This window comes from Herpailurus yagouaroundi, unplaced genomic scaffold (genome assembly GCF_014898765.1).
Source record: "Herpailurus yagouaroundi ecotype Mexico unplaced genomic scaffold, PumYag 163, whole genome shotgun sequence".
NCBI classification, from domain to species: Eukaryota; Metazoa; Chordata; class Mammalia; order Carnivora; family Felidae; genus Herpailurus; species Herpailurus yagouaroundi.
This window is the reverse complement of record NW_024412404.1, coordinates 38,717,442-38,743,232: the sequence shown is the minus strand read 5'-3', so window position 1 is coordinate 38,743,232 and position 25,791 is coordinate 38,717,442. Positions and strand designations below refer to the sequence as shown.

At 43.5% G+C, this 25,791-nt stretch overlaps 1 protein-coding gene across 3 annotated transcripts in view; it reads right to left on the bottom strand.

The window, feature by feature from the left end:
* Positions 1-25,221, bottom strand: part of CNNM1 (cyclin and CBS domain divalent metal cation transport mediator 1) — a 60,025-nt gene extending 34,804 nt beyond the window's left edge. Inside the window, exons 1-2 of one of the 3 annotated variants that reach the window (XM_040486120.1) lie at positions 23,327-25,221; positions 125-268 (exon numbers count right to left, since the gene is read on the bottom strand). In XM_040486120.1, coding sequence (XP_040342054.1) covers positions 125-268; positions 23,327-24,890 — 1,708 coding nt within the window. In that variant the 5' untranslated portion in view covers positions 24,891-25,221. The remainder of the gene's footprint in view (positions 1-124; positions 269-23,326) is intronic. The other 2 variants (XM_040486117.1, XM_040486119.1) reach the window with 2 other exon arrangements.
* Between the last annotated feature and the right edge of the window lie 570 nt (positions 25,222-25,791).

The following is a 25,791-nucleotide window of genomic DNA, read 5'->3' as shown; positions in this document are numbered from 1 at the left end:
ATGACACACAGCAATGATAGGCTTGTCCTGACACCCTCTCACAGCCTATATCAAACTAAGCCAGCTCTGACAGTCTCAGAAGAAATAGGATGACCTTAGACAACAGCCAAGGCCATGCACTTACTGTAGAGGTCAGTTTCATCCAGGATCTCCGACTTAATGATCTCCTCTATGATGTCCTCCAGAGTGACAATGCCCATCACCTCATAGAAGGGGTCCCCTTCTCCCTCATTATTCACCCGCTGGACAATGGCCAGGTGAGATTTTCCTAGAGAACAAATGAAGTCCCAGTTAAGCTCTGGTACATTTTTAGAAATCTTTCCTGATGAGAAATTACACAAAGTTGCTCTGTGACCAATCTTGGGACTGAGCTCATCTTAGGACCTCCTTGAAATATGAAGTTTGTATACAAGCTCTTATAAATGCAAACCTTGTACTTTTGGATCTGTCTCTTTTTTAGGAAAGTTACCTAATATACATAAAGGCAGTTACCTTTTTTTTCTTTGAACTTTCACAGATTAGAAAGTGTATCTAAGTTGAAGGAGGATGAATAATCTAATTGAAAGAATGAAAATTTGGAATCAAAAGAATTAGGTTTGAAGCCCTTCTCCTCCTCCAAACTTCCCCTATCCCTTCTCCCTAACTATTCTGGTTACTGTATGTGCAACTGACCCTAGGAAAATCATTTAACCTCTGCTGAGTCTCAATTTTCTCATCTAGAATTAGGGAATAATACCAGTACGGTGATTTTTTAAAAAAATGTTTATTTATTTTTGACACAGAGAAAAAGCACAAGCAGGGGAGGGGCAGAGAGAGAGGGGGAGACAGAAGATCCGAAGCAGGCTCCATACTGTCAGTGAAGAACCCAATGTGAGGCTCAATCTCACATGTGAGATCATGACCATAGCTGGAGTCAGACGCTTAACCAACTGGGCCACCCAGGCGCCCTACCAGTATGGTGATTTTAAAACATGATCCCAAATTCTTTGATACATCTCTTAACGAAAGGTGTGGTCTCTGTCTCCTTCCCTTGAATCTGGGTGGGCCTGTGACTGAGTCAACCAACAGAGGACAGGCACATGTCTGCAATGTGACCTCTGAGGCTAGGTCATAAAAGGCCCATGGCTTCTGCTGCAGAAATGCTCTAAGAAGGCTGAGGCCACCATGGTGGAGAGGGCACATGTGGATGCTTAGGTGACTGTTCGAGCTGAGCCTGGTCTTCCAGCCATCCCACCAAAAGTCCGAGATAGGTGAGCGAAGCTGTGTCCAGTGGATCTGCCATCCCAGCTGATCCAGCCCCAGCTACTGGGTTTCCCCACCCCCACCCCTACCCCTGCCAGCCATTTGAGAGTCTTCTCCAGCTGCAGGTACAGACACCGTGACGCTGAAGTGAGCAAGTCCTGCTGTATCTTGTCCAAATTCCCAACTCAGAGAACCTGTGAGCTTAATAAAATGGTTGTTGTTTTACGTTTCTAAGTTTCAGGGTGGTTTGCTAACAGTCATGGCAGCTAGGATAACCAGTAGCCATAAGGTGATTACGGAGCTTGGGTGACTTAGTGGGTGTGTGAAAGTGCTCTGTAAACTATAATGTGTCACAGGCAGTTAATTTTTATTGCCCAACAATGAATAATAAGAGTCAACACATATGGAGCTCTAATTATGTGTCAGGCACTATTTGGAGCACTTTGTGTGTACTGATTCATCTGATCCTCCTAACAATCCCTGAGACAAGTACTATCACTATCTCCATTTTATAGATGAAAGAACTGAGGCACAGATTGGTTAAGTGACATGCCTAAAGTTACACAGCCTATAAGTGGCAGAGCTGGACTGCAAACCCAGGTAACTGGATTTAGTCCTAACCTAAGGACTGAGTCTTACCTAACAGTCCTGCAATACTGCCTCACCTTGGTTTGTTTTTATCTGCTGATAAACACATTTCCTGGTCCTGTTTTTAAAATGCAAATCTGGGTGGTTCTTTTCCTTGGCTAAGAGACATTTAAGGAGAAAATCTAGGGTACTGATTTAGAAGATATTCTTGCCAAAAAAAAAAAAAAAGGAAGTTCATGCTTTATCAGTGTTATCCTTTATAAGCTTGGCCAATGCTAAAAATATCAGATAAGAGGAGTAGTCAGTTTGCTGGAGGCATAATTAACCATTGAAATCTAAACACATGAATTTCTGTATCAGATACCTCAAATCACAAGATAGCTACCTTTTGGGGGTTTTAATTATGAGATGGGTTTTGTATCGCTCAAGAATGGTCTTTAATTTCTTCTCCACCTTCAACCTATCCTTCAACTATCCCCAAACTCGTCTGATCATGCCACTACCCTGCTCAAAAACCCTCCAAATCTCCTTAATATGCACAGAATCAAATCCAGACTCATTGGTTTGGTATTATCAAGACAGCAAAATGCCCTGCTACATTCCCTACTCATTCTATACTCCAGGTGCACCATGTTAACTTCACTCTCTCAACCCTGTCTATGTGTATTTTCAAAGTCTTCGTGCACATGGTCTCCACTGGCCCTTCAAGATCCAGCTCAGGGGCCAGCTCTTCAAGAAAGTCCTCAAGAAAGATCTGCCCCATTCTGAATCTGAACGCATCTCTCCTGGCCTGTTTTTGAAGCCCTTGATAACTCTGTTAGAGCATTTGTCAGTTTGCTGCTTCTCATAACTAGCAATGTATGTGTTCTCTACTGGACCATGTTTCTTCCTCAGGCCATAAGACCCTTCAGGATGTACAGCAAGACAGGGTACCTTCCATATAACAGGCAGGCAAATAAATGCCTGATGAATGGAACTGAGACTGAATGAAAATCCATAGTTGATACAATAGATGATATTAAAACCAGACACTAAAACCTTTATTTTCTAAATAAAATACAATGCATTTAAGTTAAAATTTAAACTCTACACCAGTGGTTCTAAAATTATCCTTCTTTGAAACAACTGCAACTGCATTTTATAGCTTAAATTAGCTTATGTTAATTGTTAGAATGTGATCAATTTAAAGGGGTTTTTTCCTCAACACATTGTTCTTAAACTTATGGCACCTGTTCTCACTTTTATGCTAACACGTGCTAACAGATGACAGAACAAATGGCTAGTATAATGAAGAACTCGGAAAAGTGATTTCTTAAAACTATTTTCTGTAAAACTGTATAATTTTTATACTGTGGAGCTCAGAATATATATAATGCAGCCATACAGCCATACTTCTGGCCGCTAAGAGATTAGTTCATATAATGGGATTAAATACTAACATTTTATGATGTTTCACAAAGAGTACCGTAACTTCCATCTGAAAATCAGCCACTGGTCTACACTTTATAAGGCTGATTTGAGGACACACCATGTGATTGCCAGGGAATAGAGATTTTAAGTCCTAATTATGTAATATTCAAGACAATACTCTTATGTACTTGATTAGAAATACTTTGTAATTCACAATTGGCCTTTCTGATTCACTCAAATACCTATAGAGATCTACACACAAATGAAGGAAGTCATTCTTTCTTGGGAAGAGACTGAAAAGGAATCAGAAATCACATAGTCTTGTTCACATAACCTCTATTCAAGAGACCAGCTATGTCCATAACACACATACCTGAGGTCCACTCTCTCTCAAAAAGGTTGCCCTTTAAGAGACCTATTTCGGGGCGCCTGGGTGGCGCAGTCGGTTAAGCGTCCGACTTCAGCCAGGTCACGATCTCACGGTCCGTGAGTTCGAGCCCCGCGTCAGGCTCTGGGCTGATGGCTTGGAGCCTGGAGCCTGTTTCCGATTCTGTGTCTCCCTCTGTCTCTGCCCCTCCCCCGTTCATGCTCTGTCTCTGTCTGTCCCATAAATAAATAAAAACGTTGAAAAGAAAAAAAAAAATTTAAGAGACCTATTTCCCTATACTCCTGTTTCCTGGGCCCCAGAAGGGTTGGGGGTGGCTACCCGTGAAGCCAATCTTGAAACATGGAAAATGTAGTCACTTCCTCCTGCCATAGTACTTTGTATAAATCTCTCTTTTGACATTTATTTATTTTTTTTTAATTTTTTTTTCAACGTTTTTATTTATTTTTGGGACAGAGAGAGACAGAGCATGAACGGGGGAGGGGCAGAGAGAGAGGGAGACACAGAATCGGAAACAGGCTCCAGGCTCCGAGCCATCAGCCCAGAGCCTGACGCGGGGCTCGAACTCACAGACCGTGAGATCTTGACCTGGCTAAAGTCGGACGCTTAACCGACTGCGCCACCCAGGCGCCCCTCTCTTTTGACATTTATACTAACAACAATAATAGCTATTATTATTATAGCAGCTACCATCTGCTATATCCACTCTAGGGGCGAGACATAATTTCACCATGCTGTTGTTCTCTACAAGTGATTCCCCCTACTATGATGATAAGCTTTCTGAAGGGCAACAGCTATGTTCTACTTAATCTCCATTTCCCCAGAATTGAAGAATAGCACCAGGCACAGCATAAGAACTCCGTAACTGGCAGGTGACAAATGGATATCCATATGCAGAAGAATGAAGTTGGATGCCTACCTCACATTATGACTCAAAAGTTAACTCAAAATGGATCAAATGCCTAAATGTAACAGTGTAAACTACAAAACTCTCAGAAGAAAACATAGGAGTAAATCTTTGTGACCTTGGAATAGAAAATGTTTTTTAGATAAGACACCATAAATACAAGAAAACAAGAAAAAAAATAGATAAGCTGGACTTTAGAATGCTTTTAGGATGTATTTAATGACTACCAGCAAATCATATATCTGATAGAGAGCTTGTATCCAGAATATATAAAATGTACGACACATAAAAACACAACTCAATTAAAAAGGGGGCAAAGGATGTAACTAGATAGTTACCTGAGGAAGATATACAACTGGCCAATAAGCACATGAAAGGATGCTCAGCATCTTCATCATTAGGGAAATGCAAATCAAAACCCTAAAGAGACAAGACTTCACACCCACCAGAATGGTTAGAATAAAAAAGATAACAGCAAATGTGGATGCGGATAAACTGGAACCCTTAGACACTGCTGGTGGGATTGTAAAAGAATCACCTGCTTTGGAAAACAGTTTGGCAGTTTCTCAAAATATTAGACATAAATTATCATATGATTCAGCAATTCCACTCTTAAGCATACACCACCCAAGTAAACTGCAAACATATGTCTTCACAAAAAATGTACACAAAGGTTCCTATTATTCCTAATAGCTAAGCGGTTGAAACAACCCAAATGTGCATCAACTGCTGAATGGATAAATAATATGTGGTATATCCAGACAATAGAATATTATCTGGCCATAAAAAGGGAACGAAGTACTGATACATGCTACAACATGGACAAACTTTGAAAACATTATGCTGAATGAAAGAAGCTAGACCCAAGGGAGCCACACCTTGTATGATCCCATTTATATGAAATATCCTATGAATAGGTTAAATCTATAGAGAAAGGAAGTCGACCAGTAATGTCCAGGAGCTAGGGGAAGAAGGAGGTGGGGAGAAACTGTGGGGTTTCTTTTAGGGTGATGAAACGTTCTAGAAGTATACAGTGATGGTTGCACAACTGATGGTCCACTGAATTGTATACCTTAAAAGGGTGGATTTTATGGTATGTGAATTTTATCTCAATAAAGCTCTTAATTTTTTAATGTTTATTTATTTTGAGAGAGATAAGAGAGAGAGACCGAGTGGGGGAGGGGCAGAGAGAGAGTGGGACAGAGGATCCAAAGTGGGCTCTGTGCTGACAGCTCCAGAGAGCCCGATGCGTGGCTCAAACTCATGAACTGTGAGATCATGACTTGAGCCAAAGTCAGATGCTTAACCAACTGAGCCACCCAGGTGCCCCTCAATAAAGCTCTTATTAAAGCGAATTGGAAAGAAAGAACCAGTGCTTGAATGAACAGGAAGTCAGTGGGTGAGTAAAAATAGGAACTGTTTCACAAAAAGAGAATAGGCTGAAATATAAGGGCAACACTGGTTTGGACACGGGTGGTGATGCTGCTGGTAAAATGCTAGTTTAGAGTACTTGCCGTCATTTTGTGCTCTAGGACATGGCAAAGACCAAAAGTGGGCACAGGCAAGGCCATCAGGGGAATAGGAATGGGGGAGAGGGCACCACCTTATAAATTTCGGTGGCTGTGGAAAAGCTGAGCAGGGATGAGGGCTTGTCACAGCTGAGAGGAAGGAAATCTAAGAACAAAGATATCATTAAGATATAATGAGGCAAAAGGTAAGGTAATGTTTTAAATGGAAAACTCATGAATGCTACTGCTTTATGAGGTATTATGAGGTCCGTGTCCCTGGACCATATTATTGCAGCACTGAACACCAACAGATGGGAAATCTGTGAGCTGAGTTGAAAGATATAGACACAGTGGGTTTTATGCAATGCACTTTTCTAAAACTTAAGGCTACATTTGCCTCTGTTGTAAAGAGTATATTTAAAAAGATAAATAATAAATATTTTTAAAAAAGAGTATATTTTATTCAGGTTACTGGTGTTCTACTCCTGGACTGGTAACTATAGAGTCTCTGGCCTCTGGCTTGAATCCCTAACATGTTCCTAGTGTCCAGCCTCAGCAGAATCCCCAGCTCTGTCCTGATGGTTTGACTTGCCAACATACCTTCCCTAGCTTCTAGCAGCTGTGAGCTCCTTAAGCCTTGGTTTGTTTCCCTCCAGCCCGGGCTACTTTCTCCCAGCTTTGGATTTACAGCCTCTAGTTTCAATGCTGTCCACATCCTGATGAAACACAAAGTAGAGAATACATGTCTATGGCCTGAGCCTTGATTGGACCACAGCGTTAGGATGGTTTTGTTTGGAACTCTATCCTCAATGAAACATAAGGGGTCAGTCATAACTTTCTGGGATCTTAAACAGGGCTATCTGGAGAGACCCTCCAAGCCCAATGCTTTGGAGTACACTTCACTAGTTCAGTGCTTCCCAATGCTAGCTGTACATGAGAATCATCTGAGAAGAGACACCTGGGTGGCTCAGTTGGTTGAGTCTCTGACTCTTGACTTTGACTCAGGTACTGATCCCAGGGAAATGGGATTGAGCCCCATATCGGGCTCTAGGCTTAGTGTGGAGGGGCTCCCTCTGCCTCTCTCCTCCACTTGCACTCTCTCTCCAAAATAAAAAAAAACCCTGAATCATCTGAGAAGCTATAAATACATTCTAAAGACCGGATCTCACACTCTGAGATTCTGGTTTCAACAGTATGGGGTGGGGCCATGCCATCAATAGTTTAAAATGTTCCTTAGGTGATGTTAATGTTCAGTCAAGGCTGAGAACTAATAGTCGGTTCTCAAAGTGTGCTCCCTGGACCAGCAGGATCAGCATCACTTGAGAACCGAGTTAGAAATGCAAATTGTCAACACCCACCCCACACCTAGTAAATCAGAATCTCAGGGGTTGTGCCCAGTGATCTGTGATTTTTAACAAACTTTGCAGCTGATTCTGATGCAGGCTGAAGTTTGTAAACCACTGGTTTATGGTTAGGCTCCATGGCACTCTGGTTCTTTGCCTGATGACTTACTAATGAGGAAAAACAATAAGCACTGAGATGTCTAGTAAAATCCTAGTCTCTTTGGTGTACCTGGTTTAAGTCACCAGATGCTAAGAACTTACTAAAAGAAAAGAACTGCCTGGAACAAAGGGTAGTTGTAGTAGCCAGCTGATGAGTGCTCTCTCTCATATGATGTGGTGGTTATGGTATTTTGCTGACATTGGGCAGGGAGTATGTGTTGGCTGTTTAATGCTGAGTTTGAAAATGGGTTTCTCATAGTTTTTGTATTGATCACCTCTGAAACAAGCTTGAGGTGCTGCACTATCTATTAGGCTTCTGATGTATCTTGGGTCAATAAAATTTCCCACTACTGAAAATCAAATTAGTCATTTCTGTTGTCCCCCAAATCCAAAGGATGAGTGCTAGTACAGGTTGCTGGTAGTAGTCTATCTCAACACCAATTGCATTAACATACCCAAACCACACGTCAGATTTCTTAGAAGGGCAACTAGGTTTTCAGGCATTGCTTTAAATTTTTTTTTAATGTTTATTTATTTTTGAGACAGAGAGAGAGAGAGAGAGACAGAGTGTGAGTGGGGGAGGGGGTGGGCAGAGAGGGGCAGAGAGAGAGGGAGACACAGAATCTGAAGCAGGTTCCAGGCTCTAAGCTGTCAGCACAGAGCCCGATATGGGGCTGAAACCCACGAACCGTGAGATCATGTCCTGAACGGAAGCTGGACGCTTAACCGACTGAGCCACCCAGATGCCTCTCAGGCATTGCTTTTAAAGTAGAGGGCAGGGATGCAGCTAAACATCCTGCAATGCCCAGGACAGCCCCACAATAAGGAATATCGATCGTGCTGAGGTTGGAAACCTTGCTTTAAAGAGACAGAAAGTTAGCAAGTGGCAGCAACATCACAACTATATTTCAGTATTTGAAGAAGCTGAAACATTCTCCAAGGGTCTTTAATAGAGCCTCTAGATAGTTTCGGCACATCACAGAGAAGAGCTCCTAAGGCCCCTGTTAGCATATGCCTTGAAAAAAAAAAAAGCGAAGAATTGATTTGCTTCCTCTCTCTTTTAAAAATAGCTACAACACTTTGGTAAGGTAACTGTTCCCAAGATAAAATATAGAAGCTAGGACAAAAGCATAATTGCTTGGAAACAGAGAACAAAGGAAAGCAGAAATCATTTTATGCTTTCATGGTTCCTGCCTCACTTATGACCTTCACCTTGTAAAACACACTGACATTTGCTACATTTTTATCCTCCCTGGTGTCACTGCAGCATCTTTCATTCGTTTAGTAGACAGTACTGACTCTTTTTTCTTACCTTGGTATATCATTCTACCTTGGGGTTACATTGAACTTGAAGCGTGTTCCTTGAAGCAGCAGCACTGACCATCACCTGGGCACTTCTTCAAAATGCAGGTTCTCAGGTCCTACCACTGACTTACAGAATCAGGATTCAGGTGGTGAGGTGGTGTCCAGACAGCCGTTTCAGTGATATCCCCGGTGAGTCTCATGCACACTGAAGGTTGAGAAGCACTGCTTCTGACACTTGCTACTCAAAGTGTGGCCCTTGGACCAGCAGCACTGGCATTGCTGAGAAGCCCGTGGAGGCAGCCATTCAGCCTCCAGCTCAGCGGTCTGAGTCAGGGTCTGCATGTCCTCAGACCTCCAGATAATTCTTATGGGCTCTCATACATTGAAGTATGAGAAGAATTGGTTAAGACCCTGGTTGCTTCCCAACTTTATGGCTGACATTTTTCTGTTTCCACTGAGGATTCCTTTATCTTCATCTAAAGATAAATACATGTCAAAGTCTCTAGCTCAGTGAATCTCAACCCTGGCTGCATGTAGGAGCCACCTGGGGAGCTTAAAACCTATTGATTACCTGGGTGCCACTCACAGAAGTCCTGATCTAACTGGCCTAGGGTACAGTGCAGGCATTGGGATATTATGTTTCAAACTTCTTCAGGTGACTCTACTGGGCATTTGCAGTCAAGAGCCTTTGCTCTGGTCCTTGATCTTCTGTTCCTCTCTCTTCCTGATTACAGATCCCAGCAGAGCCCATCACCTTAAATATCACCACCACCTCTTTCCTGAGGACTAAATTTATATCTTAACATCAGTGTCTATTTTGAACTCCTATCCTGCTTTACACATTTTGCCTGAGCTCTCTCCTTGTCTTGTCAAAATCGCTTATCTCAACAGGAACACGTGATCTTCAAGAGCCATTATCCCCGATCTTCCTGCCGCTTCACTATAGTAAATGGTACCATTAACCTTCTAGTTACCCAGGGTCATAACTCAGGAGTCATTTTTTACCTTCTTTTTCTTTGTTTCCTATTAGGAAAAAAAATCCCCACATTCTTGCAATTCACCTTTTCTTCCTTCATTTTACCAATAAGTATTGTTGATAAATGACTACTACTATGGACCAATCATTATTCTAGGCACTAGAAATGCAGCAATGAACACAACTAACAAAATCATTTTCCTTCTGTAGCTTACATTTTAGAAATTGGGGGTGAGAGATAATAAGCCAGATAAATAGTGTTACGTAAAGTCAGTATCACAGCACTAAGATGAAAAGCAAAGCAGGGAAGAGCAATGGGGAAGTGTATAGGTGTTACAATTTTAGGTAGCAGAGGGCAGGGATTAACTCCCCAAGAAGGTAGTACTTCAGTAAAGATCTGAAAGTGGTGAGGTGGGGAGCCCTGTGGATATCTGGAGGATACCTTTGCAGTAGAACAAAAAGCAAAGGCCTGTAGTAAATGGAAGTACAACTGATGTGCTTAAGGAATGGCAAAGATGCCAGTGGGGTGGCTGCTGAATGTGGGAAAGGACAGTAGTAGGAGCCAAGGTCAGGGAGGTAAGGGATAGGGTAGGTACACCTGTGATAAAGCCTGGACGGCCTTTGTAAGGACTTGGCTCTTCAAGTGACATAGTCATTGTAGAGTTCCGTGTTGGTGTGTTTTTGTTTTTTGACAAAAGAGTGATATGATCTGACTTATGTTGTTTTTTTTAGAGAGAGAGAGAGAGAGCATGCATCTGTATGTGCATACATGTGCAGGAGAGGGGAGGGGGGCGGAGGTGGGAGGGGTAGAGACAAAATCTTAAACAGACTCCATGATCAGTGTGGAGCTTGACACAGGGCTCAATCCCATAACTCTGGGATCATGATCTGAGCCAAAATCAAGAGTCAGATGCACAACCGACTGAGCCACCCAGGAGCCCTGACTTATGTTTATAAGACTCTTTTTAGCTGTTGTGTTAAGAACGGACACAAAGCAGGTGGGGGTAGAAGCATAGACACATCATAGGAAGTTCTGGCCGTCAACCAAGTGAGAGATGGGTGGTGGCTTGGCTGGGAGGCAGTAGGGGAGGTGGTGAGATGTAAGCAGATTCTCCAGATATGCTGAAAGCAGAGCCTACATGAGGGACTGGATGTGGAGCAACAGTGAAAGAGAAGTTTGGGCCTGAATGACAAGAATGGAACTGCAATTTCCAGAGTTTGGGAATATTGTGCAAGGAGTCAGCTTGGAAGAGGCAGCAGGAGCTCAGTTTTGAACAGTTTAAGTTTGGGATGCCTTTCAGACCTCTAAGTGGAATGTCAAGTAGTAGCTGGAACCATAAATCTGGGACTTATGATATCTTTGGGAGAATGAATGAAATAGTCATGGAAGTGAGACTAGACAAAGATCCATTTCTGAGCCCTGAGGTGTTCTAACATTTAGAGGTCACAGATGCAACATTCATGCAGCAAATATTTGAGTATCTGATATGAGAAGGCCCTGCTCAGTGAACGTGATGTAGGAGGAATCAGTAAAGGAGCCTGAGAAGGAGCATCCTGAAGGTAATGAACTCTAAGAGATTTTCTCCATTACAATTGCAAGTGCACAGTCCTTAGTTTCCACCTCTGCATTGGATCCTGGACAACTGCATTAATTTCCTAACCGATCCTCCCTGTGGTTTCTCCAGTTCCAATCCATTCTATCCACCAAAACAAGATTGACTGCCCCCACAAAGCATTTATGCACTTACTCCCCGCTTCAGTAACATGTACAAGTTACCAGGGAGGATTATTCCTGAAGTCTTCTTGCTGCCATTAATGGCCTCCATGTGTGAGTTTTTTTGTTTTTTTTTTTTGTTTTGTTTTGTTTTTGGTATATACCTTGCCTTCTTTCGCACTACTCTATCAAAATGGATTGTGTTTATTCCCCATTCAGAAAATAACTGGTCCAAGGATACTCAGCTAATAAGTGGTAGAGCCAATATTGAGCTCAGGGAAGTGAACAGGACTCACCTAGCTGGGGTTTGTGAAAAGCTTCAAGACAAGTAAATGAGACTGGATACTTGAACTTCAAGCCTCTCAGACCCAGAGCCTATCTTGGAGGCAGCCTATGGGGCCAGTTTGTCTCTCTCCAGGTTCAGGCTAAACATAACCAGAGTCCTTAGCTTAAAAATCACCATGATGACCTGGCTAAGCTTTGACTAATGGTGACATTCTCAGGCCATGAACCAACCTCAGACATGAAGAAAGACACTGAAAGGCAAATAGGCCTGCCTAAGTTGCCTAGAGATCATACAGTTCTGGGCCAGCCCAGGGGCTATGACTCAACTAGGCTGGTCCTAGGGAAGAGAGAGATGTGGCTCTCAGGGGTTCCATTCGAAGTAAGCCAGACTCCAGAGGTAACCTTAAAACCCACCCTTTTGAAGGTTCTCATTCCAGGTAAAGACAGTCTACAGCTACTCCAACATTCTCCTCCACTGTTTCTGATCTAAATCAAGCTGACTCCTGAGAGCACACCCCATTTTCCAGTTTTTGCCCTAGTGGTAACTGCCATACCTATTAAACCCTAATCTCTATAGTATCTCTGCCAAATAGGGATTGTTACTACTACTATATGGATGAGAAAATGGAGACTCAGAGAAATAGTGACTTGTCTCTAAGCAGCTCTCACTTCTGTTCATTATGTACAGTCACGTTTACATGGGTTGGGTCAGAGAAAGCACTTGTTACACTAAATGACTAACTAGATACAATTCATGTCATTAGATCAGGGAGGTAGAAGGCAAATGGTGGAGTGTCTTGAATGTGGTACAGGCATTATCTTCAGCCTCTGCAGTAAACTTACAATATAGTATCATCATTCCCATTTTAAGAAGGGAGATAAGCCTCATTCAGAGTCGTAGAGTGACCTTCCCTAGTCACACAGCCAGGAAACATAGAAGCCAGGATCTAAGCCCAGGTGTTTAGGAATCTATGTCTGTGGCTCCGTGGTCTGAGGTAGTTAAGTCATAGATGTGGCTTCTGATTCTGCCTCAGTCACTAACACTGAGCAGGACACTCCTGTCCCCAGATCCCAGGTGCCTCATATACAAAAAGGGAAAAAAATTCTATTGACTTAACCTGCATGGTGGGTACAAAATGAGTTACTGTTTTGGAAAGATCTTTGCAAATGTAAAGATTAACTATAAGGGATTATCATCACTATTTTTATTGTTTGTCTTTTCTGGGCCTCAGTTTCCTCCACCTTAAAATTAAAGGATGAGAGCAGGTGACCTCCAAGGTGCCTTTTTTGGCTCTAAAATTCTCTACTTTTATTAGTCTAAACAGTCCTGGGGCTACAAAAACAGTTTTGTTTTACAGGATGCTTCTTTGTGATAATATATGATAACATGGGAATTCTAATAGTGCCAATAGTTACAGCGTCTCGCGTTTACAAAGCGTTGTGAACTCCTAATGTTTATCTAACGTTTATATCTTAATATTGAAGAATTCCATTGGAGTAAGATGTGAAAAAGATGCTTTGACACATGATAGATTTTTAAAAAAAATCTACAGAATCAAATCAAATCACTTTCTATCAAATCAGGAAGAGAAGCACAAAAATGTTACCTTACCTAACCAGCCTTGTAGCAACCACCTTGATTTGGAAAAACAAAACAGTTCCTTTCCCTAGTTTATTAAAATAAAAAGGCTGTGCTTTGTAGTAATTATCTTACTCTACTTCATCTAAAATAGAATAATCAATACACTTATCACAAAAAATTTTCTCGAGCCACTAAAAGGCAATTATAAAAAAGCCAACAGTGTAGAACACCATGGTAACCAGCATCACCAGGGCATGAAAACATAGTTGTTAGTCACTAGGATCTAAGCTGGTTGGCAGTTTGGCTTGCTAAGCAACACTCAAAAATAGCAGTGTAACAACCCATTAACTGAAGATATGACTTTGCACAGCTTTGAACCTGCCCAGAAGGAACTACCCCAGGTCCATACACCAACCTCATGCTCTACTAGGCTCCCAGTCAAGGCCTAAGTAGTCATTTATTCAACAAATACTTATTGAAGCTTACTATATACCAGGCACATAATTCCCAACACGTGTATTTACTTGATTTCTCAGTTAAACAGAAGCTCTGAAATAGACACAGAAAGAGTGGTTTTGTGATGGGTGAGGTTGGGGGATGGATTTGCTTGAGGCTGACTCAGAGAGAAATAGCAGCTGATAGCCAGAGCCAGAGGACAGAGAAAAAGAGAAAAAGTAGACAGTGGACTGCTTTATAATACAGCATAAAATAACTACATTCTCATGACCATGATCCTGCGTCATCAAGAAAAGATTAAGTTATATTTAGGATCCTTTCCCAAGGAAGGCAGGAATGGGCATAAAACATTTTAGAAATATCACCACCAAAAATGGTTAAAATATACAGTTTTGGCCTTTGGAGAGAACAGAAATTATGTTTGATGAATGTCCCATTCTGCCTAGTTCCCCACTTTGCTGGGAGAAAAGCAGCATTAAGATCATTGCTTTACCAGCATTCAAATACAGGGTTGGCTCCCTTTCTGCTTTTATTTTTCTAGTTCAAGCTCCTGCCTCAGCTGGAATGCCTTTTCCCTTCATAAATGCTTATCAGAGTCCCTCTCCATTGACTTCCTCAGAGTTTTCCCAGATCCTCCCAGGGAATTTCTGCCTTCTCCCTTCCCCCACAGAGGTCTGGGTGCCCTTGCCTGTCTGCCAGGCTGTTTGATATCATTTCCATCAAGGCTCTTCCTACTTTCATGCTCCTGGAGGCCAGGCTCTTTCCCATATTCCCAGAGCCCTGGCAGCCAGGCACTCAGTGAATATTTGTGAACTCAACTGTCTACACAATCCCGAGGGGTAGAGGGAAGGTTGGCTAGGAAGGTAGTACTTTCCCTAATGGATATTAAATGGCTCAGGAACCCACATGGCACCCACACTGGCCCCCTTTCCTTGGATCCTTTGCACGTCTGCTCCCTTCTCCTGGAAAGCTCTTCCTCTAGTGAACTTCTTCTTGCCACCCTTTTAGGATTCAGCTCAAATATCACTTGGGGACAGGGAGGAGTCTATCCTTAGCCACAAGACCAGGTCAGAGCCCCTATTATATGCTCTCATGGCTCTATTTGTTCTTCAAATTACTTGTTACCACTTGTAATCAGTTACTGGTTAGTGTATATTTTCCAACTGCATGGCAAGTGCCAGGAGGGCAGGAGGCCTGATACAGAACGATGTCATATGGAAGGAAGGAAGGAAAAAAGGAAAGAAGGAAGGAAAGAAGGAAAGAAGGAAAGAAGGAAGGGAGAAAGAGGGGAAGGAGGGAAGGGAGAAAGAGAGGAAAGAATGAATTGAGAAGAATCCCAATTTGGAAAGGAACAGACAGCAGAAAATAAGAAGGGAATTGAAGAGTTGTTATGGAAGGCCCAAGGGTCCCCAAATGTGGGCCTAGAGGTAAACCAGTTGAAGAAAGTACTAGGAACATTTACAGACCCCCCACACCCCACCGTGATACCCAAATGCTTTACGGGCTCCAGAAACACAACCAAATGTATTTGACTGTTAAAAAATGGAATTGAGGTGAGCTACTATACTCTTCAGATAAGAGAGGACTCAACAAAGATGATAAAACAAGGAAATGGAATTTAACTGCAGCCTGTGGGATTTAGATTAGATAAAAAGTCTGACAATGAAGGCTGTTATATTCTGGAAAAGATAACTAAATCTAAAAATGAATGCGTGAATTAGATTCTCTGTCAGGTTTTTCAGTGCCCCTTACAGCTAAATTCTACTGTTACCTGGTATTTCTTTTGCCAGGCTGAGAAAAAAAAATGATTTCAGAACCATATCACAACAAACATAATAAACATTTTTAAAGAAAGAAATACAAATCAACAATTGAACACTTTGTATATTTAATTATTTCTACTTTTTCTTGTTCCTTTTTGTTCTGCCTCCCTCTACATGATGGACTATGCTCTGTTTACTGCTTGCTTTAATTATTGTTTAGAAGGTAAACATTCTAAATTTCACTAATTACTATCTAACAATGTTTAACACATTTTTAAACATATTACACTTAATTATATCAGCAAAATATAACTTTGAGTGAAAAGAATTTTTTATTTTCTTTTATGAAAGACAAAAAATGTAGTGCTAATGTTTTAGCAGCTTTTTATAGAATAAAACAATGGGATAATTATTCTTTTTTAAAACTTTTTTAAAGTTTATTTATTTATTTTGAGAGAGAGAGAGAGCACACGTATAACTGGGGGAGGGGCAGAGAGAGAGAAAGGGAGAGACAGAATCCCAAGCAGGCTCCACACTGTCAGCACAGAGCCTGATGACGGCTTGATCCCAGGAACCATGAGATCATGACCTGAGCCAAAACCAAGAGTCAGGCCCTTAACCAACTGAACCACCGAGGTGCCCTGAAGGATTATTCTTCCTGCTAAAATATCACACCTGAATTGGTAGTGATAAAGCAAAAACACTGACTTTCCAACCAGATTATTCCTCAGTGAAAATGTTACATGGCATATCTATGCCAGCAGCACTTACTAGCTGGCTGGATGTCTTTTGAACAACAGATCACATGCGGTAGAACCAAAGCTTGAAGAGGATACCTTTCAGCTCCACAGTGTCTGTCTTGTTCACCATTGTATTCCCAAGGCCTAGTACAGTGCCTGGTCCAAAGCAGTTCAATATTTACTGAATAAATGAAAGAATGAATCAACAAATGAACAAAGACTGAGTATGAAAACTGCAATAAGCCGCTTTACAGCCACATTAGTCTATAGATAGAATAACCCAACAGTATGTGTACTGTGCCATCTTTTGTTTAGGAAGATGGTGTTACTAACCCAGCAGAGCGAAATTGTCTAACTGTTAAATATTACAGCAATTGCACCTAGAGGCCTCTGACTTCAGAACAAAGCTTTATTCCTTCTCCTGTTTTCTGCATAGGGTTGATTTTCTCCTGATAACAATCTGATAAACAGAGTAGTGAACTTTAGAAATTAAGTTCAACAAATCTTTCAGGATCTATTTCATAAATTTGTCTTCCCAAATTATAGGACTTACTCCCAAGGAGGCTACAGTGAAAATAATACCATCATATAAAAAAAACACTTTTAGGATTAGAACAGGATATTTTATTAGTGGAAGAAGGCAAGATCATGGGTTTTCCTCTTTATTGTCTTTTTAAGAATTAAGGTTGTTAGTTTGGGTGCTACACTTAAAAAAAATTTTTTTTAATGTTATTCATTTTTGAAAGACAGAGAGAGACAGAGCACAAGCAGGGGTGGGGCAGAGAGGGGGACACAGAATCTGAAGCAGGCTCCAGGCTCTGAGCTGTCAGCACAGAGCCCGATGCGGGGCTCGAACTCAGGAACCACAAGGTCATGACCCGAGCTGAAGCCGGATGCTCAACAGACTGAGCCACCCAGGCGCCCCGGGTGCTACACTTTTAACATGACAAAACATTAGGAGTTATTATTTCAGGATAGTGGGATGATTACCTTCAGGTGATTTTCATGCTTTCTAAAATTTTCAGTTTTCTGTAACGAACAAGCAGTATAGAAACTTACAAACTTAAGTAAAATTTTTATAAAAGTAAAATTTTATAAAAATTTTATAACCTAACCATAGTCATTCTCTTCATGTTCTCACTGAATTTTTATGTTTCTATGCTATCACTTTTATTGTAATGATTTATACACAGGTCTGTCTTATCCACATAGGTCCACAGCTTGTAAATTGTAACGTTGTTAAAGTTGGAGAAAAGGGGAGTCCAACCTGCCTCCTACCTTTCCAAAGGAGAACAGTATTCTTTCAGGCTGTCGGCTCTTTGGGAGCAGGGACTATATCTCATACATACAACTCTGAGCATAGTGCTTTGAACATGAAAAGGGATAAATAATTATTACAATATAGATTTACCTAAAAATGTGGAGGAAACATACATGCAGCACATTTCTTCTAAGACTTAAAATTTGCCTTTGTCCTGCATCGTCCAAAATGATTGGCTGGAGATCATTAATGATTCATTTACTACATTTACTACAGCTACAAAGACAGATAAGATAGTCTTTGCTCATCTTGGGGGTGAGCAGCATTAATAAGCAAAAAACCAATAATACAACTTGTTAGTTCAATAAGAGAGATATGGGACAATTAACTTGGCTCAAACTGGGGTTTACAGGAGAAGCTTTCCAGAGGACGTGGACCCTGTGCTGAGTGTTAAAGAAGGAGCTGGAATAGGGATTAATCAGGCAATGCATATCGTGAGGAAAGAGACAAAGGCAAACGACAGCAGTGGGGCCATGAAATTCAGTTGCTGGAGCACAAAGCTGTGGCAGGAGTGGTGAGGGATGGGCCTGGAGGGGAGGGCAGGAGGAGGTCAGGAGAGCACAGCTTAGACTTTATCCTGCAGGCAGTGGGGAGTGCAGCAGGGTTTTAAGAAGGGGATGACGTCACCAGAGATTATTTTGGTGGCACTGCAGAGGATGGATTTGAGGGAGACAAAAATTGGAAGACACAAAATTTCTTAGGAGGCATTTGCACAGAGGAGTAACAGGTTTGTGTTTGTATTTAAGAATCTTAGCTAACATTTACAATGACAATTACTAAATATGCATTATAAAGCAATACTGTATTACTATTTCAAACAACTCTATGAGTAAATGCCATTATTATCCTCATTTGACAGCTAACAGAATAGGTAATTAGTCCCAGAATAAGTAACAGAATAAGTAACTGTCCCAAACCTCAGGCAGTCTGGCACCAAAGCTTATGCTCTTCATCACTACCTCATGTGCTTAATTTCAGTCTCTCACTTTGGATGAAAGCTCTGTGCAGACAGGAACTGTATGTCCTCCACTGTGCCTAAACGGTACACAGTAACTATTTCTTGAATAAACTCAATGACTCACCTAAGCGAAAGAAATAGTGGACTATATTATATATAGACAAGAAATATTTTAGATGCAATCTTGGCCAATTTTTGGCAGACTTTGGTGATTGTTATGGACTGAATATGTCTCTCTCCCCACCACCCAAATTCATATGTTGAAGCACTAACACCCCCCACCCACTCGGATGGGGCCTCAGAGGAGATAGTTACGGTTAAATAAGATCATATGGGTGGGGCCCTAAACCAGCAGGATTGGTATCTTTATAAGAGGAAGAGAGACAAGAACTGGCTCTCTCTGTATACATGCACCAAGGAAAGGCCATGTAGAGATATAGAGAGAAGCTGGCCCTCTACAAGCCAGGAAATGAGCCCTCACCAGAAAACAAATCAGGTGGAACCTTGATCTTGGACTTCTGGTCTCCAAAACTCTGAGAAAATAAATTCCTGTTGTTTAAGCCAACTAGTCCATGGTATTTTGTTATGGCAGCTGAAGCAGAGTAAGACAGTGGTTAGTAGCATGAGGGTGAAGGGTAAAAGGGGGGTTTTTAGCCTGGGAGACTGGAGGAGCAGTGCCACTGACTGGGGTAGAGAATCTGGGAAGATGAAGAGGAAAGGTTGGTTGTGGTAAATGGAACAACACTAATTATTCTATACTTTGGGTTCACCTCACTCAAACATAAAAATATAGTAGAAATTAGCTACTTAAAACCATTCATTCAACAAATACCTATTCATCCCTTTGCCATGGTTGCCACTGTGTTTGTCCTGAGAATGTAAAGTAAGTAAGATTCATTCTCCACCCTTAAGGAACTCACAGTCCAGTTGGGGAGAAATACTGTTACCTTTTGTAAAACTACCACGCTAGCTAGAAAGACCTTTCTCCTTTTCCCCACTTCTAAAGACCTGGAGCTCCTAAGAGGTATAGAGGTGAAATCCCATATGGACAAGAGCTTTGAGTCACATGACCTGGATTTGAATCTGGGCCTTGGAATACTAGCTAGTGAAGGTCCTAGGTAGGCCAAGTAACCTTTCTGGGTCTTATGGGCCTCACCTGTAACCGCAGAGTTATTTTAAGGATCAGATAAGATGGGTAGAAATGTTTTGTAAAATGCAATATACATGTTAGCAAGTATTGTAATTATAAAAGCTCCATTTCTAACCTTTGAAAACTAGAGGTAAATCAGACATGGGCAGCAAGTCAGAGGTGAAAAGCCAGCTTTGAATCCTGTGGGTGGCAGGAGTTCTGGGATGGAGGATGGATTAAGACTGGTGTAGTGGGGAAAAGAACAGATTCTGGTGTCCACAGATTGAGTTTAAATCACAATTCAGTTATCAGCTGTGGAAAGTTGAGTAAGTCATGTAAGGGGTCTGAGCTTTAGTTTCTTCACCTGTAAAATGGAGTTGATAATATCTACCCAGGAGGGTTGTTCTGAGTGTGTAAAGGGCTTGGCAGGGTGCCATGCAGAGCAAGTCGCTCAATTAATGGTAATTGTTGTTCCTATTTGTCATTTTCCTCCCCTACCTCCTAATGGGTTTGTTTAGGTAGTTAAGTTACTTGAGATGCAAAGAAGTGAGGGAAACAGAAGGGCTTTTATGACTTACTTTAAAAGTTATTTTTAAAGGTAAGGAGAAGTCGTTCAACTCTTTTCCTTTACTAACCTATGGTGCAAACATAATGTTTTTGGAAAATGACCACTGTGTTACATGGCATGAAGCCAGAGAACACTCAGCTTGATGCTTATTTCTGGTATTTATTCTAAGTAAGTCTACCAATCACTGTTAGTAAGGGTTCTCTGAAGGCAGTGCTTCTCAGACTTTAATGTACATGAGTCGCCTGGGGGATTGTTAAAATGCAGATTTTCATTCAGTGGATTTAGAATGATGTATGAAGTTCTGCATTTCTAACACGTTCCCAGGTAAGGCCCATGTTGCTAGTTTTTGGACCGCACTTTGAGGAAGGAGAAATGCTCTGAAGGGATGTGGAAATCTCTTTCTTGGCATGGCGTTTGATGTGGGAAACAAAGGCAAAAGAAAAAAATTAAATTTCCTTACTACCTACAACCCATTGACAAGTCCTTGAAACAGGTAGAGTGACCTTCCTCTGGGAGTTCAGCTGCCTCGATGATGACACTTTGCTAAGGGCAAAAGGCAATCTTAGCTTAACATTATCCTGACCCCCCCAGGATGCTGTAAGTCTACTTTAACACATAAAAATTCCTTTGGAAACTTGACAAGCCTTTTTCAGACCAGATTTCAAAATTCTGCAGCAGGACTCATTTCAGATCAATATTGACTTTTTTGAGCAGCCTACCTTGTGCAAGGCACTGTGCAAGGTGCTAGGGATCCAAAGGTTAGTGAGACACAATTCCTGCTTCTGAAGACTGTCCTTACTCTGACACTACCCCTTTGTAGACCGTTAACTTTCTAAGGGCAGTGTTGTTGTCTCGCATTATTGCCTATAATGCAGAAGCTCAATAAATAGTGAATGAATGAATGAGTTTATAGTTTCCTGAAAAATGTCCTCCAATAGCACATGACAATGAGACACTATCTTAACTGCACTCTGTCCTAACTATCACATGTAAGGGATAGATAAGTTACAATCAGGCTGATAGGCTGGGCCTTAATCCAATCTGACTGGTGTCTTTATAAAAAGAAATTATTAGAACCATAGAGATTCTAAGAATGAACTCACACACACTGAAGGAAGACCATGAAAGGATACCGAGAGAAGCCAGCCCTCTGCAAGCCAAAAGAGAGTCCTCGGGAGAAACCAAACCTGCCAACACCTTGATCTTGGACTTCCAGCTTCCAAAACTATAAGGAAATAAATTTCCATAATTTAGGCCACTCAGTTTATGGTATTTTTTTATGGCAGTCCTTACAAATTAATATACAGATTTTTACAGTTTTTATGCCCAGGTCCAAGACTCCCTTCTGCAGGAGTCTTATACAAAATGTAAGACTAATTCTAAGAGTGGATGGATGAACCTTAGGTTACAGTGGGAACAAGTCATACAGGAACTTAGGGGAGACAGAAGAGGGGGAAAGAGTAGGCCAGATTGGGCTAAAACAGCTATAATGTATACACATTTTCCTTCCCTTCTCATGATGCCAACACAAAGTTTACAGCTTGGATAGAAAGTCAGTTTTCAACTTTCCCCTGCTTTTCAGGCTACACTTGGATACTTAAGACAATTTTACTTCTCTAAAAAAATTGTGGCAGGAGGAAGATCCAAGATTTTTCTCTGAATGAAAGTTCTAAAGAGTGCAAATGATAAAGTAATGAGATTGAATTTTTGATAAACAGAAAGATGTGTCAAGATGTGCCAAATGGGATTCCTGCTAGCCATAAGGAAGCTACATTTGAAGCTTGATTCTAAAGTCAGGGGATTGATTTTTTTGTTTTGTTTTTAATAAACATGCTAATTCATATGTACTGATGAAAGCCTCCTTCAAAATGGTCATTCTAGAAGGTTCTACACTTATTCTAGCCATGTCACTGTTCTCAACTCATTTCTGGAATTGTTTTCAGGGTCTGTGAGATAGTCTTCTGAACTCAATGGTGACTCTTGAAGGTAAATTTGATTTTCAAAAACAATCAAGTGTCTTTCTGGTTAACTAGGAGAACCAGTCAAACTGTGCAATTCCAAGAAAACCCTAAAGAATCCAAGCCGATTTTTCTTGAGTGAATCGTACTCAACTCCAGAAGACAGTTTCTAAAGACAAACCCCAGACATGCATGTTATACACATGACACTGGCAGGGTGGTGACTGCTCTGAAGGAAACCCCACTCATTTACATATGCAAATTTTCTGGTGGTTCCCTTTACCAGAATATTTCCTTACACCTACATTTACCCTATCACATGGGACCCCAATTCCCAGAAGTACAAGGACCTCACCATCTTAGTCAACCTTTAATCTCCAACCTGGTTACCTGACATATATCAAATGAACAGCTGATAGAAAGTTAAATAAGACAAAAAAAAAAAAAAAAAACCAAAAAACAAAAAACAACTAAGGTGTCTGTGTGATTCAAAGGGCAGAACTAGGACCCAGAGAGCAGTTCCTAAGACATAGCTTTCTGTTCCATGTAAGAAGAGCATTATCAGCAGCTGGAGCTGTCCAACAACAGTTAGTTTGCCCTGGAGATTGTGAGTCTCCAGCCCTGGGAAGAGTTTAAAAGGAAGGCTGCTAGCTATGGGAGGCTGTGAAGGTTCCTCCTGTATTGGGTGGGAGCTACCCAAAGACCTCCAAGGACTATCCCCAGAGTCCAATCTGCACAATAATACCTGCCAATTGTTAGATCCTGAAAAATACTGAGAGGAAATGAATGAGGAATATGGGGCATCTTAAGAGCCAAGTAAAAGGTTAGAGGCTGGGGCTCAGTCAGCTGCAAGGAAGGTAAGGAGAAGTGAAATGAAAATAGCTGCCATGAGGTGGGTCGGGCCTTCCTTGGGTTTTTGCTACCATGGGAGAGTTGCTTTGCAAGTCTACCTGAAACTTCACATGTTTATGAAAGGGTATTACTTTTGAAGGGGGAAGCAGTTGAGAGAGGAGATAGACCACTGCTCACCCTTCTTAAACTCCTCCAGCACGGTGTCCAGCCGAGTATCATTGAAGACGCAGTGAAGGGGCCGGTTGTAGAAGCGGGTGACGGTGAGGAGCGGCGTGCAGTCGTCGGGGTCCACGAAGGCCAAGTCCTTGACAAACAGAATGTCCACAATGTTGTGCCGCTGATCGCCCTCATACACGGGGATGCGAGTGTAGCCGCTGCGCAGGATCTCCGAGACCGTGGCAAAGTCTAGCACCGCGTCAGAGCGCAGCATGAAGCAGTCCCCGAGGGGGGTCAGCACCTCTTCTACCACCTTGGTGCGTAGCTCCAAGGCGCCCTGGATGATGTTGAGCTCCTCCTTCACCAGGTCGCTGTAGGGGTCCGCGGCCCGTAGCGTCTCCAGCAGCTTCTCCCGAGTGTAGAAGGTGCTGATCTCCTGACGCAGCGCCCAGTCCAGTAGACGGCCCAACGGGTAGCACACGGGGAAGGCGGCCGCCATCAGGAGCCGAGTCAGGCACACGCTGTGCGAGGCGATGGCCAGCCCGTGGCGCGAACACACCGAGTAGGGGCAGATCTCGGCGCCCAGAAACACGGCTCCGGTGCACACGAGCGCCGGCAGCCACGGGAAGTGGATCCCTGCCTCGCTGTAATCTTCCCCGGTGCCCCCGACGCCCGGCGGCAGCGAGGCGTACAGCCAGCCAGCCAGGGCAGCGTTGGCTCCGGCTTGGCCCAGGAGCAGGGTGCAGAGCAGATGGGTCCCCCTGCCGCGCACGGCCTGCACGCGGCGCGCCTGTTCCTGCTCTGTGGCGGAGCCGCTATTCCGCAGCACCCGTAACTCCACCGGGTCCAGCGAGAGCAGGCTCAGGCGCAGGCCGCTGAAGAGGGCAGACAGGGCGAGCAGCAGGAGCGCCCCGAGCGCTCGCAGCCACGCGGGGGGCAGCAGGTCCCCGCCGGGGCCGTACAGCCGAGGGCGGACGCGCAGCAGGAAGCCGCCGGCGGCGCCGTGGTGGTGCCAGGCGCGCCCATCCCAGGCGCACAGCGAGAAGAGCTTCCCGCCACCGCCTGCACCGCCCCGCTCTGCCTCGCCCTTACGCAGCTCCCGCACCCGCACCTGGACTAAAGCCGAGCCCGCCACGCCTCCGGGTCGCAGGGGCCCCAGGACCTCCACGTCCGACGCCCAGTCGCTCTGCTCGCGGCAGCGCTGCGGCCCCGGCGGGCGCGTGGGGACAGCGCTGGGCGCCACGCCGCTCGCTCCCGGGGGCTCCTCGATAAATACGAGCCGCGGAGCCCAGTCGCCGGTGCCGTTCTCTCCCGGGGAAAGGGTAGGTGCGGGCATCGGCGCCGCGGGCGCAGCGGGCCCGGGCTGGAAATAGACGCGCAGGAGGAAGCTGGTGCCTTCCGCCGCGCGCAGGGTGCCCCCCTCCAGGGACACGCGGCCTCCAGCGGTATCCTCAGGCCGCAGGCCCAGCAGCCAAGCGGCGGCAGCCGGGGGCTGAGGGGACAGGGAGAAGAAGAGCAGGAGCACAGCGCCTCGGCTGCAGCAGTCCCGGAGCCTGACACCCACCGCTGTTGCCGCAGCCGCCATCCTGCACCCGGCGTGGTTGCACGTGATGCTGCAGAGGACCGAGCGAGATCTGGAGGAGGAGCCGGAGCCGAGAACCCGGGCGCGGGCAGGTCACCACGTGTACGCCCCCTGCGTATGTGGGCTGGAGGTGGTCGGGGTTCAGACTATGCCCCCGCCCGGGGTCCCCGCGGGAGGCGAGAGATGGCCACGCATCACTGCGCCATGCATAACTCCCGACGCACTTCGGTATATCCGAGCTGCAGTCTAAGGAAAGCTTATCTTGGAGCACGGCCTCCTGCTCCAGCAGTAGGGCGCCCCTCCGCGAACTCCTACCCGGCAGTGATTCTCTGTCTGCCCCAGTGCTTCCCGATTGGCCAGGGATATTTCCCAGCGTTTCGCTTCTTCTCCTGCCTCTTGCGTTCCCCCTTCTGGTCAAAAGATATTAGGAAGATAAGTTTTGAATCTGTAAAAATTGTGCGTTTGGTCTCAACTCCGGCTGACCTTCTAGGTTTAAAAAATTTCCAGATTACGTAAATTCAACTCCTTGTTAAGATCCAAATATCCATCTATAAGAAACTGTTGAAATAAATTATGACACTACTATGTGATGGAATACTATGCAGCAGGAAAAAAGAATGACGTGGATCCATGTGTTTGTGATATGGAAGTATCCCCAAAGTAATCGTTGAAAAATAACGACATGCAAAACAATATGTATAACATGCTAGTTTGTATTACAAGTTAAATTTAGGGGCGCCTGGGTTGCTCAGTTGGTGGAGCGTCCCACACTTGATTTTGGCTCAGGTCATGATCCCGGGTTGGTGGGATGGATCCAGGTTCTGGGCTGAGTGCTGAACGTGGAGCCTGCTTGAGAGTCTCTCTCTCTCTCTCTCTCTCTCTCTCTCTCTCTCTCTCTCTCTCT